Source organism: Miniopterus schreibersii, assembly GCF_964146895.1.
Source record: "Miniopterus schreibersii genome assembly, chromosome: 3".
In the NCBI taxonomy this organism is placed as follows: domain Eukaryota; kingdom Metazoa; phylum Chordata; class Mammalia; order Chiroptera; family Miniopteridae; genus Miniopterus; species Miniopterus schreibersii.
This window is the reverse complement of record NC_138103.1, coordinates 63,652,485-63,669,247: the sequence shown is the minus strand read 5'-3', so window position 1 is coordinate 63,669,247 and position 16,763 is coordinate 63,652,485. Positions and strand designations below refer to the sequence as shown.

Here is a 16,763-nt window from a genome sequence, read left to right as displayed (position 1 = left end):
ATTCCTCACCTTTCTTCCCTATGCTCTGCCCAAACTTCATTCTCTAAATTCTCAGCAAATGGCCTTGTCTTTTACCATTTTCTAGAGTCTATGCCCGTGAAGGCAAAGCTCTTTGTTCACAGGTGTATCTCACACACTTAGAACAGTGCCTGACACATAGTAGGTACTTAATAAATATTTGTTAAATAAATCAAGGAATGAATTGAGGAAATGGAGTCCCCCAGCTTAGGAACTCCCTCCCAGTCTTCTGCTCTTTAACCACAAACTTAATCTAAGCATATCCTTCCTCACATCCTTCCCTCCAATCTATGGGGAAGACATGCCTCCTAGCCTCCTATTTAAGGTTGACTACTCCACCTGTGCTCCAGATTGCATGCCCTCCCACCTCTTTCCGCAGTAATTATCCCTACTGCATTTTCTCCCATCTCTTTCCTAAGTAATTATTCTTCTTCACTGGAATTTTTAAATACCCCTAAGCTATGGACTCCTTTTTCCAGGGCTGAAAAAAATCCTTAATCCCATTTTGAAAACAAAACCAAAAGGACTTCCCAAACTCTAGAGTTTGCTGAAGCTACACTCTATTTCGAAGTCTAAAAGAAGTCTACACTTCTGGTCCCTGCTTCCTTCTATATCAGCACCATCACTCCATGGCAATTGGGCTTCCATCCCCAGCTGATCAAACTTCTCAAGGTAAGGTTGTTAAAGGACCGCTATTTACCCAAACTAATAGGTACTTTTTGCCTCATTTGATGTGTCTCTTACATTTGATCCTGGCAACTCAATTCTTGAAATTCCCTTTCTTGGCCTTTTGACACTTCTGTCATTGTTTTAGCCTGACAGCTCTCCCAGCTCCTTCGCCTGCCCCTTAAATGACTATTCTCCCTGAGAGATCTGATCTGCTCTTTTCTATAAATACCCTGAATGAGCTCATCCATAGTTTCAGCTAATACTTACATATTCTAATGATTCCCAAAACTCTAGCGTCAGCCCAGTTCTATCCTGAACAACAGACATTCTCACGTGGATGGCCACAGATACTTCAGCTTTTACTCAATTTGTCATCGCACCCCACTGCAAATTCGCTTCTCTTCTTCTGGTTCCATATCTCAACTAATGGCTAGCCAAGCCAATCTCCTTACCCCTCTATAGCGATATAGTTCAATGTCAACTCCTGTAGATACTACTTAAATCTCTACCGAATTCAGCATGTTCTACTCTATCTTAAGTCAAGCCATTATTCTTGACTAAACTGCTGCAATTTACCAATTACACAATTAAATCTGAGGGTCCCCAAGACCCCCACCCATTTCACTCACACACACACACAACCCCTCCCACAAGTCTGAAACTTCCTCCGTATTGCAGCCTCAGTAGTTAATCTAAACACGGCAATGGCCTCTAAAGTGGGTTACAGGAAGAGAGTTTTTCTCCTCTTTTACATCTATTTTTTGTATATTTTATAATACATACATATAATAGGACACATAATTTATAAATATACATATATGAAGGGGTATGCTCAAAAATCCTTCATTGATATGGGTACCCTATGAAAAATATATGGAGCCCACTAATCTAGAGGAAAAGTAAAAACCTCTAACACAATGCACAGCCATCATCTGGTCCTGAATGGACTTTCTAGTCAAACCTACTTGTATACTATATACAATTATATCCAACCACCTTAACTTTCTAACTAGCAAACATTACCTTTGAAGCTTTACCTTTGACACCCCTCTGCCTAAAATGCCCTAGCAAGCCGCTCACACATTTTCCCTCTCCCCACCCCATCCACTCTTGCTTGTTCTTTAAGGCTCAGAACAAACAGTGGCTTTGTGAAGCTTTCTCTGACTCTCCCAGGTGGAGGTGGGCACTTCCTTCTCTGAGCTTCCAAAGACAATGTGCATCTCTATTACCGCACTTAAATCACAGTAATTTCTTGTTTATATGGCTGTCTACTTGTCTTTGTATTGCCAGTGCCTTGCATGACTCATAACACAAATTAAGTGCTTAATATTTGTTGCAAGTGCTCAAGAGGCACAGTGTTAGGGGATAAACTATAGCAACACCTTAGTTACCCAACACAGTTGAGAGAGTAAGTGCTTTGTTTTGCTGAGGTTTGGAATGATGACCAATTTTAACTTTTTAATTTTAAGATGTGCTTACACCATGCATTGAGTTTTCAGGTGTTGGTAAGAGGGAGAGACTTTTGGAAAGCCAACACTTTATCATCCACTAAATTCTAATCAATTAACCGTCAACAGTGTCAACACATTCTGAAAGATGCCTTATATAAATTCAAATGCTAAGCCTCAGTGATCCTGGTTAAACACGGAAAATTAATTGCACACATTTATCTTCCTTTTCTGAAATTCCACTACAATGAAAGTGAAGGGGAAAGAAGCTATAAACCGATAACGCCGAAGAATACTTATGTACCAGTGTCACTTCTAATTTTTTTTTTTTAATCCTCACCTGAGGATATTTTTTCCATTGCTTTTTCAGAGAGAATGGAAGGGAGAGAGAAAAGGAGAGCGAGAGAGACAGAAATAGTGATGTGAGAGAGACACATCAGCACGCACCCCAAATGGGGCCGGGGAGCGAGCCTGCAATGGAGGTGCGTGTTCTTGGCCAGAGTCAAACCTGAGACCCTTCAGGTTCTCAGGCCGATGCTCTGACCACTGAGGCACACTGGCCAGGGCTGTCACTTCCAATTTTAACAGTTTTGAAAGCAGGAATAGTACCTGGCGTCGCAAAACCAAGGAAACTGTCAAGTACCTGCAAAGAGGGAACTATAAGTGAACCACTTACCGGCCAAATTTAGAGACAAAGGGACAGCAGAAGAGGTATGGGGCTGAAACTGGAGAGTTGATTGGAAGTTTAAATAACAGAGCCGTTGAGAATCCCCTTCCCTCTCCTTGCCCTTCAGAGTGAAGCAACTACCTTTCCCAACAGCAGAAGAGAAGAGTGAGGCCCAAAATAGGAGCACTGAGAGACCCACTGCAAACTGAACCATGCCCCTCAAAAACCCTCCCCTTCACTGTTCCCAGGTTACAGCAGGTACGATGCCTCCTCGGCATATAATGAAAGAATAACTTACCTGGCTCTCAAAATGCCAAGAGGTGTATATATATATATTAAAGGACAGTTCTCCAGAGAAATTGAACAGTCTCAGAAAAAAGACCAAAAACTCAGAGAACAGATCTCTACTTGCTGACACCTGGGGACCACCCATGAAAAGAAGTTGATTCACCACCTAAATGAAGCCCACTGGTGACAAGCCTCAATGAGTCACAAAAAGCTTCTGATCAGCTTTTTAGTATCTCACTCTTGTACATAGCTGAGGATCATATTCCAGGAACGTGTCCAACATGAAAGAAGAAATTGAACAAACAAAAAAGAAACACAAAAGAACACTTAGGGAATAGAAAACAAAACCTCAAAACACTATAAATGTCCTCCAGTAAAAGAGATGTTGAGAGACAGGACTTGGAAATTAAAAGTGGAAATTTAAAATCCAATGGAAGTATAAAGAGGAAAATGGTAGATGAAACAAAAAGCTCTACCATCCAACTAACAGTTCATAAAGTGAAGAGTGAAAATATACGATATTTTTTAAAAATAGAAGAAAAGCTCCCAAACTTTAGGGAGTTAACAAACTGAAAGGACCCATCAGTGACCAAAAGTACATATAATAATTATTAAAAAAGGAAACCATAAATCCCCCAAACCCAATACTATATAATCATAAAATTTTGAACAGCAAGAAAAAAAAGAAAATCCTAAAATTTTCCAAAGTGGAAGAAAGTCACACATGACGGAACTGGAATCAGAAAAAGCAGCCTTCAACAGGAACACTGTGAACTAGAAGACAATAGATCAGTACCTTCAAAATAGAGGAAACTATTTCCTGTCTAGAGATCTAGATTCAATTAAGGAAGGGTGGAAGGAGGGAAGACACTTTCACATCACATATACTATGTCTCAAAAAAGTTATCTCCTGCCTAGTCACTTTCAGGTCACTATAGGAACACAAGCTTCAGACAAAGAGGTAAACCAAAAAAAAGAGCATAGTGTCCAGGAAACAGGAGAGAGAATGTCCCCCCACCGCCCCCCAAAAAAAAAAATTAAGGGAAGGTCTAGTATAAGGACTACACAGAATGCCTAGAAAGTAACCAATCCATACTGGAGCAGGAGTGCAGAGGGCTATAGATTTTGAAAAGTTAAAAAATATGAAATAGATATGTTAATATTTGAGTATTAAGAAAATATGCACAGGTATTTGATGTGATGATGTAGACGCTAGAATTCTAAGATGGCCCCAAACTACTGCCACCTGTTGGACACTTCCTGCATAAAACTCTCCCCTGGAGTGTCGGTGAAAAAGATGGAATAACATGGGTGATTACATCACTAATCTATTGACCTTCAGTTAATCAAAAGGGAGGTTATCCTGAGTGGCCCTGACTTGAGTCCTTTAAAAGATGTACCATGGCAGGCGCCTCCTGCTGGCCTTAAATACACAGCCTTTTTGAGTTTAAAGCTGCAAGGAACTAAATTCAGCCATCACATGCCTTGACTGCAGTCTTGAGACCCTGAGCACCCAGTTAAGGTACCAGACTCCTGATTCACAGGAACTGAGAGATAAATGGGTGTTATTTTAAGCCACTAAAATTGTGGTCATTTGTCACACAACAATAGAGAGCTAATACTATGCCATGCGAACAAACTAAGCAGAATAAATAACTTAGAAGGAAACCATACTTCCTTCAAATGCATAAAACTTCAGGAGTCACAGTAGTGTCAGATAGTTTTAAAAACAATACACTTAGAAATTCCAGAAAGCAGAAGTCACTCTGAATAAGAAATGAGCATAACTGGTAAGTACTGCTGAAAGTAATCAGGTTTAAAGAGATAGAGATCAGTTTCAAGTTGCCCTGGATCTTTTACCTTATAAAAAATAGATTCGTGGCTCAAATCAGGGTTTTTCTCCTTAGTTCAAAATTCCAATTTTTGCAAATTGCAAGTAGGGGGAAAAAAATCTTCAAGAATCATTGAAGCTCTTCAAGAGACAAAGTTTCTCATATGTGTAAGCTTCATTTATCAAATGCAATGACACTTAGGTCCTTGGACCAGTAGCATCAGCATCACCTGGGAATTTGTTAGAAGAGCAAATTCATGAGCCCCACTCCCACTGAATCAAAAATTCAGGGTGAAGCCCAATAATGTGTTTTTAACAGGCCCTCTAGAGGTTTTTCTGATTCAGATTCAAAACTGAGAACCACTAATCTAATGTTAATTTCTGCCACTGTCTTACTATGCTCTGGTCTACCTTCCTTAGTCAAGAGTTTAAGAATTTCTAAACTTACTGTATCTGATCTAGATTACAGTATCACAGTCACTAGTACATAGCAGGAACTCAAAAAATGTTTGCTAAATAAAAAAGACATTAGGCTTCAGATGTGTTTCTTTCACCAAAAGGTTTTTAGAACACATTGGATATAAATGCCTTTAGGCAGGACATGTTCTCTTTACTTTCCCACAGTCCACACCAATCTCTACTGCCTTCTACCTTATAGGTTCAAACATTTTTCTGCCCCGCCAATGACGGCTTCAGAGTTTGGGACCTCTGAGGAATATAATTACATACACAAAATAATTTATATTTGTATACAATATGCTCCAAACTTCTCTCATGAATTCTAGGGAATCAAGTAACTTACAGCTATCTCATGATGATACAGAAATTGTCCAGTATGCTATAACATGTCAAGCTTTCTTTTTCTGATCTGATGTCTTCAGAGAAGTAGACCCTGCCTACTTAAGCATTTCATTGGCTCATGTGCCCAGTAACTACAAGGGCAGTTAAGAGAGCTTTGACTAATGGAATTTACAATTTAATATCAACTTTGGAAATTATACCATGTAATAACAAAAAATCATTTTTGAGAGATATTTCAGTGTACTCAAAATATAATGCATTGAGCAGAGATTTAAGTACACTAAAATCAGAATACAGTTTCTTTCAGACCCATCTAAAAGGAAAACAAGATATATTTAATGAACTCACTACTAAGATACTAAGATTGCAATAAGTCAGATTTTTTTTAAACTATGAAGGGTTAGACACCCTTCTTTATTTGAATCTTTATATATGTGAGCATCCATTTAGGATCTGCTGAACTAATGGTAAGAGCACTGCGGAGCTGGAGGATCTAGCACAGGTTCTGCCATTTCATAGCTGCAGAACCTCCCATAAATTACTCAGAATATACCAACAGACCACCAAATAAAACTAAGCAGCACTGCTGTCATTAATGTGTTATTTTCCTCTTACTAACATAGGTATAGCAATAAATATCAACTAAGCATTAATAAAATACTAAATGAAAAAATGAAAACTATAATTTTATATATTATCAGTGGAATAAGTAAAAAGGCAGTCTGCAAGGTCTAGAACCACTTTTTTTTTTTTAAATCAGCAGAACCTCAAGACAGATGAACTTAAGGGTGACTTGGGAGTCTTCTCATTCAGCTGAATGTATATAGATCCCTGGCAACACGGAGTCAACAGGAGTAGATGGAATCCTTGTTCTGTAAACATCTTGGGAGCTGGCAGGGTGACTGAGCAAAGCACATGAATTTTAATGTTAAAAGTCACGTGACAGAAATTCTTAACAACAGAGTAGTACAGAAAACAGCAGTTTTACAAAATAAGCAAAAAGAAAGCATAGAAGGTAAAGGAATAGGCTAAGCACACTGAAATATTACAGTAGATTCAAAATAATTGTCCTGTATAAGTTTAGTAATGTACAGGCTTACCTTCCCTAAAGGAAGAATGACTGACAGAAATTTTCTAATGAGTACTTTGAGTTCTTTGATAGTCAAATCCACTTAAGATAATTTCCTAGAGACTGTTATTAAAAGCCTAATGGGGGAAACTGAAAGTAACTAGGGCAGAAGATTCTAACTCACACAAAAAAAGCCTTTTTAAGAATAACCCTTAAACTTCTTACTTGCAAATACTTGTGTAACAGAAGGAAGACAATAACTACTTAAGTAAGACTGAGGTGCACATAAATGTAAAGGTGGAAGGATCCAACAGCTTACCTAGAAAAATTATCAGAAAAATAACTGGTACAACTAACTGTATATCCAACTGCTGGGAATCAGGATTTTCTCTATACTAAAAATCGCACCTCATTTCCCAGATCCTTTCAACCTACACTGTATATGTGCACTATACTATGAACTAAGCATTCAGGAAATGCAATGTTTAGTACCCATAGAGATCTGTACCAGAGCTGTCCCTCTCAGTTCATTTCTGTTAAGGCTCTCCTACTAAAAACAGGGACAAATCAGAAGCAAGCCCTTCTCTGAGGTGAGCTGGGGGTGGAGGCGGAATCAAGGACACTGTTCTACAGCTCTCTGGACTCTGAGGCATGTGAACACATGGATCCAGATGTGCCAACAGACATGACATAATAAACATGACTTAGAGTGACCTTATAAAGTAATGAAAGCTGGGATGGTATCTATGGTTCCTCAGCACAGCGTTTGAGCTTAATTTCTATCTAACTCTTGTTTGGCAATTTTACAAAAAGCCCTCAATTCTTACAACTCGTCTGCCTTCAGGAACTGGATGCCAATCCTTTTCAAAGACAACACGGAAATGTTTCATGTTTTATAAAGGAATGTTAAAAGACAATGCCCATAAGCAAAGCTATTTTTTTAAAGCTAATATTAGGTGTTAAGGGATTAAGGTGATTTTTTAAAGCTAGAGAAAGTGCCAAGGTAAACTGTACTATGAAGAGAAAATATTGATTAGATTCCTAAGGTTTTTTATTTTATAAGTAATTTTATTTTCTGATATGGGAAAGAAAACATTGACTTCTTTTCCTTCTTCCAGTAGCCTACCTTAAAAAAAAAAAAAAAAAGATAGTTAAGTGTAAATGAAATTGAGTTCTTAAGTCAAATGTTAGTTCTGGGTCCATAATCCATTATTACGAAAAACACAAAAAAACAAATAAAAACCATGCAAGAAAGAAGAGTTTGTTATTTTTTTTCTTTGCAAGGTCACTAAAGAGAAGTAAAAGCAATTCTAAATTATACCTGTCCCTGTAAAATTAATTCTAAATTATACTTACCAGACAAGTGAGATTTTTAAAAACTTTTTAAAAGAAGATGAGAAATAATATATAAGTGGAAAGAAAAGGCAAAGTATTTTTAAAAACATATATATATATGTATATATATATATATGTATGTATCTACACACACGTCAATAATTTTAACCTCACCTCTCAAACATGCTGCTGAAAACAAGCAGCATTGACAATTCTCAATTTCACCTTCTTTCTTAGGTATTTTAGTAGAGAGCATAGAAATGACCAACGTGTCAGACTTATGATGAATGGGGAAAAGAGGAGCTACAACTAGAACATAAGTTCTCTGATATATCTGTCTCTTTTAACAGAGAGTGATAATGGATGTTCTAATTTTATAATATACAGAGGTGTGCTCTAAAAATTAAGATTTTTTTTTTGCCTAAAATTAAGGTTCTAACTATACTATTTACATGCTGAAAAACACTGAATGATTAGCTTTTTAAATTTTTTACCTACTTCTACAGTGCCCATTAAGTATGATTTGAACATTTTTTTCTCAATTCTTACAGATAGGATACAATCTATATACTTTTATCCATATGGAGATTCTTTTGAAATAAAGATACTTAATGAGCCTAAAATCTTACACAACATTTTTCAAAATTTAACAGAGAAGTCTCTTTTGATCTCTAGGAATATTTTGCTTATTCCATGGACACAATCAACCTCATGAACTACAGTGTCATTGTACTGTGTAAGCCACAGGTCATAAGGCATTTCAAATGTGCAACACAAAAAGAAATTGCACATTTCAATCAACCAAACATAGCCTAACTAATTGAGGAATAAAGCTATCTAAAGTATCTTATATCGTCATTTAAATTATATCAGGAAACATTAAACATTTGGAGCTCATTTTCCTACTCATCTTTCTGTCCAATGAGTTGGAATAATCTTAAATAACAAAAATAAATATTTCAACTAAACACCAGAGGTCTGGGGGGGGGGGGGGGGAATCACACAGCAGTAGGGAGGCTGGACCTTTTGAAAGTTAACCACCTTTTTTCATCTGAGACATTCACTTAAAACTAAACTGAGTTTACAAACTATGCATAAAGAGAGTTTCATTTGTCAATCCCTTAACTGCCATGAATAATATTTCAGGTAATTAGCCTAAATCAACTTCCATGATTCTCTAACCCCCCAAAATAAAAGTCACACTAATCAGATTTATACTGTGACTTCATTTCAAAATTATTAAACTAGTAAGTTACGGTACTGAACCAAAATTAAGAGATTCCCCTAAACACGCCCTTTACATATTTATAATTTGAAAAGGATATTTTTGGATATACACTTGTTCGCTCATGACAGGTCTGCAAGTTTGTTGTGAAAGTTTGACTTAGTAATTCTATTCAAGAGCCAGGAAATCAAAATAAAGAAAAAAACTACAAGTGAAAGAAAAAGAAACACGATCAATAGGATGTTCTTAAAAGAAATTAATGTCCACACAATATGACTAATCAAAATGACATAATACACCTTGCTTTCAAGAATTACACCATCACATCCTAATGGGCTACTCATAATCACTATTTCATTCTCATAAAAACCTCAGGCCAGAGCCAAAAACATCATGTACTGTATCCATTGTCGCCCAAATGATCCCAGCTCTAATAGTACTCGCTCCTCCCAAAAGTGAATGTACAGGTTCTTAACGTGACCAACCCTGATCAGTTTACAGTCTTACTAAGAGCGTTGCTCAAATACTCAAGTACCATAATCCTGATTCACCTCAATCCATTTGTGTCCTGCTGAATATGAAAAACTCTTCAAAAAGTTCTTATTTTCGTTTTTAAAACTCTAGAATCAAATCTAGCTTTTTAAAAAGACACTCTATCGTATTTACAGATTTAAACAGTAATATTCCTGCATCATGGCATGGCACCACGACTTGCTCTCTCATACAGAGACTGCGACCTGTCACCTGCGAGTGGATAGCCTCCCCACCCCATCACCACCAGATCTGGAAAAGGAAATTTCTCCCCTCGTTTTTTTTTGGTGTGGGAAGGGCAGCTCAGATGAGGACTGACAGTCCCAACGCTGAAGCAAACCGAAGCTGGCAGATAAGAAGAAAATTACAGGAGCAAAGTCAGGAAGACAGGAGTTTAGGGGTGGGAGTGGGCTAAAATTTCTTCTACTACCTTTAAGAGGGTAAATGCACTGTAGCCAGCAGAAAAGCCGTGACAGTCCTCTGCTATTATCCCTGCCTATATCACTAGGACGAGGGAAAAGAGGGTGAACTCACAAGGATAAAAGGAAATAATAGCAAAGAGGAGCCAGGTTTAAAGTCCTCACTACATGGAACAAAAGGTTATAGATACGATAGGTTGTAGACTGGGGAAAAAGGACTTTGCAAAGAGCAAAGGTGACCTTGTCCATGTATATGTTACCTCAAAAAGAAACCTAAAAATAAACAAAGTTATTTCAAAATTTCATTAAGAGTGGGGTGGCCCAACTTTTCCATTAACATATTCAAAAAATAAACCTATTCTCATGAAAGTTCTCATCACAAGAAAAAATATTTGTAACTGTGTAAGGTGGTGAATATTAATTATACTATGGTAATTATTTCATAATATATACATGTGTCAAATCATTACATTGTATACAATGCTATATGTCAATCATATTTCAATAAAAGGGAGGGGGGCCTATTCTTAAAATAAGCAATCTCTTTTATTCTTATGGTTGATAGCCTCCTAATATATGCTGATAGATATATAATTATAATTCTATGTTAGTGACAGGACAAATAACGTGTCAGCTTACAAGGCAAATCTTATTGGCAACTCCAAGTACCCTTTAATTACTTGCTTGGTAGAATTTTTAAAATGTTCTCACTTTTACTTTCCATGAGGTTTGTATGCAAGCTAGAAAGTTCCTTTTAAAGGACTTAAAAGTCCTTTAAAGTCTCAAATTAACTGTTTCATAGTCCATCTGAGTGAGCAGCTCTGCTAGGAACATACCATGCCATGTCCTACATTTTTACCTCTGCACATGAAATGCCCTAACTATGAAAAAGTCCGGCTCAGATGACCATGCTGAACTCATCACCATCCTTCCCTCCCTCTACCGTGGAATTTTCCAGGGCCTGCCCAGCTATCCACTTCTCCTCCCTAGCCAGGGTTCCTTTATCTCGCTTGTGTTTCCACAGGACACAACATACAAAACCAAATCTTAAGTGACTGTTAAAACTGTTTTATCATCCTATTTCCCTGACCCTTCATGGAACTACTCTGCTTAAAACTCTTTAGTGGTTCCCACAGCCAAGACCAGTGTTTTTCAAATTACCAGTTGCTATAATTTTTCTTAAAAAATACAATAGAAAATACCAGAATGCATCACACAAAACGAATTATTTCATGACATTTTATCATTTATACACGTGTGCACTAGATTTTGAGGTAAAACTGTGTATCTTACTATAATGGTCCATTGCCCAAAACAGCATGAAATACACCTTCTTTTGTTTGGCCTACAAGGCTCTCTACCTTGGCATCTGCATAAGGCTCTAGGTCTATCTCTTGCTACGCCCTAAAAAACCAAGTTCATCACGCCAAACTTTTGTAGCTCCGTGTCTCTGTGCAGTCAGTCACACTGTTCCCTCTGCCTTGAATGCCCTCTCATTTGTCTACAAGGCCCACCTCCGCTCATCTTTCATTATTTAATACATGTTACCTCCTCCACAAAAGCTTTTTTACCCTTCCCTCGCCAGCTAATGACACACCCACTTTGTACCTCTTTGCGGAATTATAAACCTACATTGTAGCCCCTTAGACATTTCGCTGTACTTTTCCATTTTAGGCTTGACTGTCTTCCCAACTTCCAAAGTATAAACTCCCTGAAGGAAGGAACCCATTCTGCTAGTCTCCGTATCAGCACTGAGCTACTACTGTAAATGCCGTATGATGGGGGTTCAAAATTGGTAAAATGAACAAATAAAAAATTAAGGACTTGTATCTGACTTCTCCAATGTCAGAAATGATTGCCTTTGCAACAACGCCTGTTCATATTGCAGTGCTGCACCAAGATTTCCTTATTTTTGCTCTAGTAGCTCCCAAGGAGCAGCACCCAGTAGCCTAAGGCAGAAAGAGGAGGTGTCAGCTTCCTGCTTCAGCAAAGGGACTCAGTTCAAGTCGCAGTGCAGCGGCACCCACTTCCATGCTTCAGGAGGTTATCTGGGGAACGGTGGAGAAGAGGGTTTCCAGAGGTTCCCACAGGCAGGTGAGATAATTCAGGAACAGCGTTACCAGACCTCCTTAGCAGGGAGAGCCACATTTTATAAATAACTCTTAGTGGGGGGGAGGGGAGGGAGGATTCTCTCCATTCCTTCCTTGATGGCACTAAATTGCCAATATGAGTTAAGCAAAACAAAAGGTAGCATGAAATAACTCACTGAAGTTACTCGGTTTCTGTTGCCTACTGTAATAGTTCCGAAATAGCTACTGACTCACGGCTCTCATTATGAGATACTACTTGGAGGACTGGGGTCATACCTAACAGGGGCTCCCACGCTGTGAAGTCTTCCTAGACTTTATCTTACATACATGCATGCTCTAATTCCTTGGGGTCTGATACACCTATTTCACAAACCAAGACTTCAACTGCCTTCGCTGTGATTAAAAACAGTGCAGGCACCATCCAAGATTCTTTGACAGACTCTGCCAACTGTCAGTTTCAGCTGTTCTTTTCCGTTTCCACCATAGTTCATAAACTACTATTACAGGAGCCATGTTTGTTTCTGCCTAACTAATCACTCCTTTTCTTTAAAAATAATTCCTTTTGCTTAAGCTTTGCCCCTAGACTTGTAATCTTATCCATAATTAAGGCAATGATAAATTATTATTATAAACTAACAGTCAAAAATATAGTCATAAACTGTGAAACTCTTCACCCATTATATTAAATTTTACATACCTGTTAGAGGAAGGTAATTCAGGATGGCCTGGGTAAAACTTTAAAGACCATTTAAAGCTCTGTTTCCTTTTGCTTTAAATAGGTGCAGAAGGCTATGCTTATTCTGCACTTATTAGGTATAAACACCTGCCGAGTGTAGAAACTTCCACAAATGCCTTCTCGGTATGCTCTCCTACTTTCACCTACCCATCCTCTCTGGATAACGCTGCTTAAGTCTATCAATGAGAAAGAGCCATAGCCCTGATTATAGACATTCAGAAAAATAATGCCATAAACATTCCTTTTCCTCTCCAGTCCACCTTTAAGACTATTAAGAAAAGGGTGAATAAATACGTTCATAAAGAAATTTAATTACACTGAAGTATCTAAATGTGTGCTATGTGTGTGGGGGGGGCTTATTTGCATATATTAAACACTAGTCCCCTTAGTATTAAGTTCATCCCAAGCTTCCGTTGGTAAAATTAAGACTATTCTTGCAGATTAAAGATTGTGGAAAAACGATTATCTTCCATGATGCTACCACTCCACCGTCTAGAGAGAAAGCAGCCTTCAACATGAAAAAAATGCCACCTGATTTTTTTTTCCTCTCACATGTTTTAAACAGAAGAGCCATATTCTCAAGAGAAGCCATATTTCAAAGGTTTTGAATAGTATTTTTCAATATTTCCTCTTATTAAAATTGGTGCAATTCATCCACAACATCTTTCAAATGTCATTATTTTCCAGCTTACATACTTAAAAACTGCTTAGAGAAAACAATCTCTCCATCTGAAAGGTTTACTTCAAGAAACCAACTAGTAATCACCAAAACAGAAAGGAGGGGGGAAAAATTTCACTTTTATAGACTGGAAAAAATTTTAAAACTCAGCCGAGTCCTTCATTTTACAGGTAAGAAAGCAGAGTTCATACAGGTTAAATAATTTGCCTCACATTACAAAACACTAGAAATAAAATGAGGTATTTTAATTGCTCTTAGCAGTACCCCAAATCATGCAAGTTAGATATGTTCTCATCAATTGTCATTTAAATTTTAGTATCATCACTTTCATTAATTCCTGACAAAGACTTCTACAACATACGTTCTACATTTTCAAACTTGTTCAAATTAATAAACTTCAGATTCTAACTCCAAAAAAAGGTAATATCTAAGAACTTCCCTCCGAAAGTTTCAAGACAGTAAGTTTAGGTGTGCACACCCCTAAACTGTCACAATGAATTTCAAAGTATATTCTTTCCATCGCTGTCCCCTAAGTACATTTTAGACGTGTTTGTTCAACCACACACACACACACAAAATAGAGAAAATTCTAGAAGTTTCTCTTTGACAAACAACATCAACAATCTGTCAATGAAATGATTAGATCATTGCTCCATTAATATATAATGGGTTTCTGGCTTACATTAGGGAGTCACTAGCATTTTATCAATTTACTGCATGAAGAGTTAATAAAGGGTTGGAAAATGCACTGTTGGTTGACTTTGGATCAGAAAGAAGGTGATCTGACATTGTTAACACAAACTGAAGACCTGAGCTTAAAAACAAACAAACACCAGAAGAAATGCACAAGTCCCTTCAATAAAAAGCTCTTTCCTATTCAAGCTCGGATCCCTTAGCCAGTGCACGGGCACTGTGGAGCCCACAGCACTAAGGCTTTCTGATTTTCATTTTAATGCCCCCATAAATCAATTCTGTACATGTTAGCTTTGGATATCCAAGGACAAAGCAGAGGGCACAGTGAGGGTAACAATTTACACTGGATCATTTTCAAGGACTGTGGTCTAACCAGTCATTACAATGTTTCTTTGTGCAACCGATTCTTCTCAGAGTACGGGGAGGACGCAGTACTGCGCTTCCCTGAAAGATGCCGGCAACAAAACCAGGACAGGATTTTGATTACAAACTGATGCGGCAGTTTGGCCAGGAACGTGCAGGGTGTGCTGTCTTCTTAAATATTACTAATGTATGTTTCCTAATTATGACCTCCGGTGTCACTGTACAAACCAACCAAAAAAAAACTTATTAAAAGGTTCACACACTTATATTTTTAAAGCACGGCCAGCTTAGCAAAGTGGCAAATTTGTCTGAAAACATAAAACACAGACAACCACCACCGTGGCTCAATAACACACATACACAAACAGGTTCAAGGCTGTGTTAACACAAAATTCCTTACCCCATTTTGCCCAATGAAAACTTGCTCTGAAGTTTCTGTTCTTAGGCTACGGAATAACTTCCAGCGGATTTTCTCCGTCTGCTATTTCGCAGTTGCTTTTCCACCCCCCGCGGTTCTTTTCTGGAGGTATTTCAGTAATGCTGACAATTCAGTTAGTTCCCTTATGTAAAATGATTTCTCTCTCGTAAACACCAAAACGTTCGGACAGAGGTGGCATTTGCTTATTAGAGTCAAAATGCTGCGCGGAGGAGACAGCGGTCAACTCTACTCCACAAAATGAGCGCACGCGTCGGGAAACGCAGGGTCCAGCCTCACGGAGTCCTGCACACGGCGAGCTCGGCGCTCATCGCGCCCGGGCCTCCTCCGCTCGCCGAGAGCCGGGGAACTCGGTCTTTTCGGTGCTACTAAGGCTGCGGGTTCAAATTTCTCTACCACGCCAGGTCCCTGGGGGTGGAGCGTGCAACCCAATGCGACGTGCGCTTTATTGAGAGCCCTACGAGAAAATGAAAATCCTAAAGGCAGTAATGCCGCTGCTTCCCTGCACTCACATTAGAAAAAGGCTCGATAGAGAAATCTCCTCGACGTGCACGGCCGGCGGCTCGCGACGCGCGCAGCGCTCCACATTGGAACCTGCCTTTTAACTGCTTCCCCCTCCTAAGCCTCGCGGCGGAGAGGAGGTGGGGAGGAGGGAGAGAAGGCTGGGCAGGCTCGATTCATTCTCCCGAGAACACGCGGAGCCATTTCCAGGCTGGCAGCAGGCTGGGGGCGCAGCGCATGCCGGAGAGCAGGGGGAGGGGGCCGACCCCACCTCCCTCAGCCCCTTCCCGCCCCCCGCCGCCCAGCACAATGGAGCCCGGCTTCCGCCCGGCCCTTCATTCGCCGCTGCCCACTCTTCCCTCCTCTCCCGAGCCCGCAGGTCCGCGGCTCCCGTCGGCGGAGAATGAATGAATCACAGAGCCGAGCCCCACGCGGCCCCCGGCACCCTGCCCCCAGCTGCGGGGCGGGGCGGCCCGGCCGCGCGGCGGCGGACGGAGCTGAGGGTCGGCGGGAGCCCGCCCGAGTCGGGGCAGGGGAGCGGGGCTGGGAGCCGCGGGGGAGCCGCCGCTCCAGCGCCGCCGCCCCTGCTCCTCGCCTCCCGCGCCGCGCCGCCGCCACGCGTCGCCTCAGTCCCCGGGCCCGCCGCCTCCTCACCCCTCCCGCGCCGCCCGCCTCCGCCGGCCTCCGGCTCGCGCTCGGCCGAGCAGCCCCGACGCGGGCGGCCCCGAAGCCCGCCGCCGCCGCCGGCCGCTCGCGGAGCGGAGGGCGCCCCTTCCCGGGTCAGCGCCGCCCGCGAGAGCCCCGCGCGGCGGCCGAGCTGGCTGCGGGGGGCGGGGGCGAGGGCGGGGGGCCGGAGAGCGGGCCCTCCCCCTGCTCGCGGGGGGAGGCGGGAGGCTGCGCGGTCGGGCGCCGGAGGCTGGGGCGCGGACTCGTCCCGAGGGCCCGGCGGGGCCCTGATGGCAGC

At 40.5% G+C, this 16,763-nt stretch overlaps 1 protein-coding gene across 4 annotated transcripts in view; it reads right to left on the bottom strand.

Moving 5' to 3' along the window:
• The window catches only part of HOMER1 (homer scaffold protein 1), a 92,168-nt gene extending 75,619 nt beyond the window's left edge, over positions 1-16,549 (bottom strand). Inside the window, exon 1 of one of the 4 annotated variants that reach the window (XM_081133817.1) lies at positions 15,811-16,549. In XM_081133817.1, coding sequence (XP_080989943.1) covers positions 15,811-15,812 — 2 coding nt within the window. In that variant the 5' untranslated portion in view covers positions 15,813-16,549. Of the gene's footprint in view, positions 1-15,262 lie in introns of all 4 variants that reach the window. The other 3 variants (XM_081133816.1, XM_081133818.1, XM_081133819.1) reach the window with 3 other exon arrangements.
• Positions 16,550-16,763: the final 214 nt, after the last annotated feature.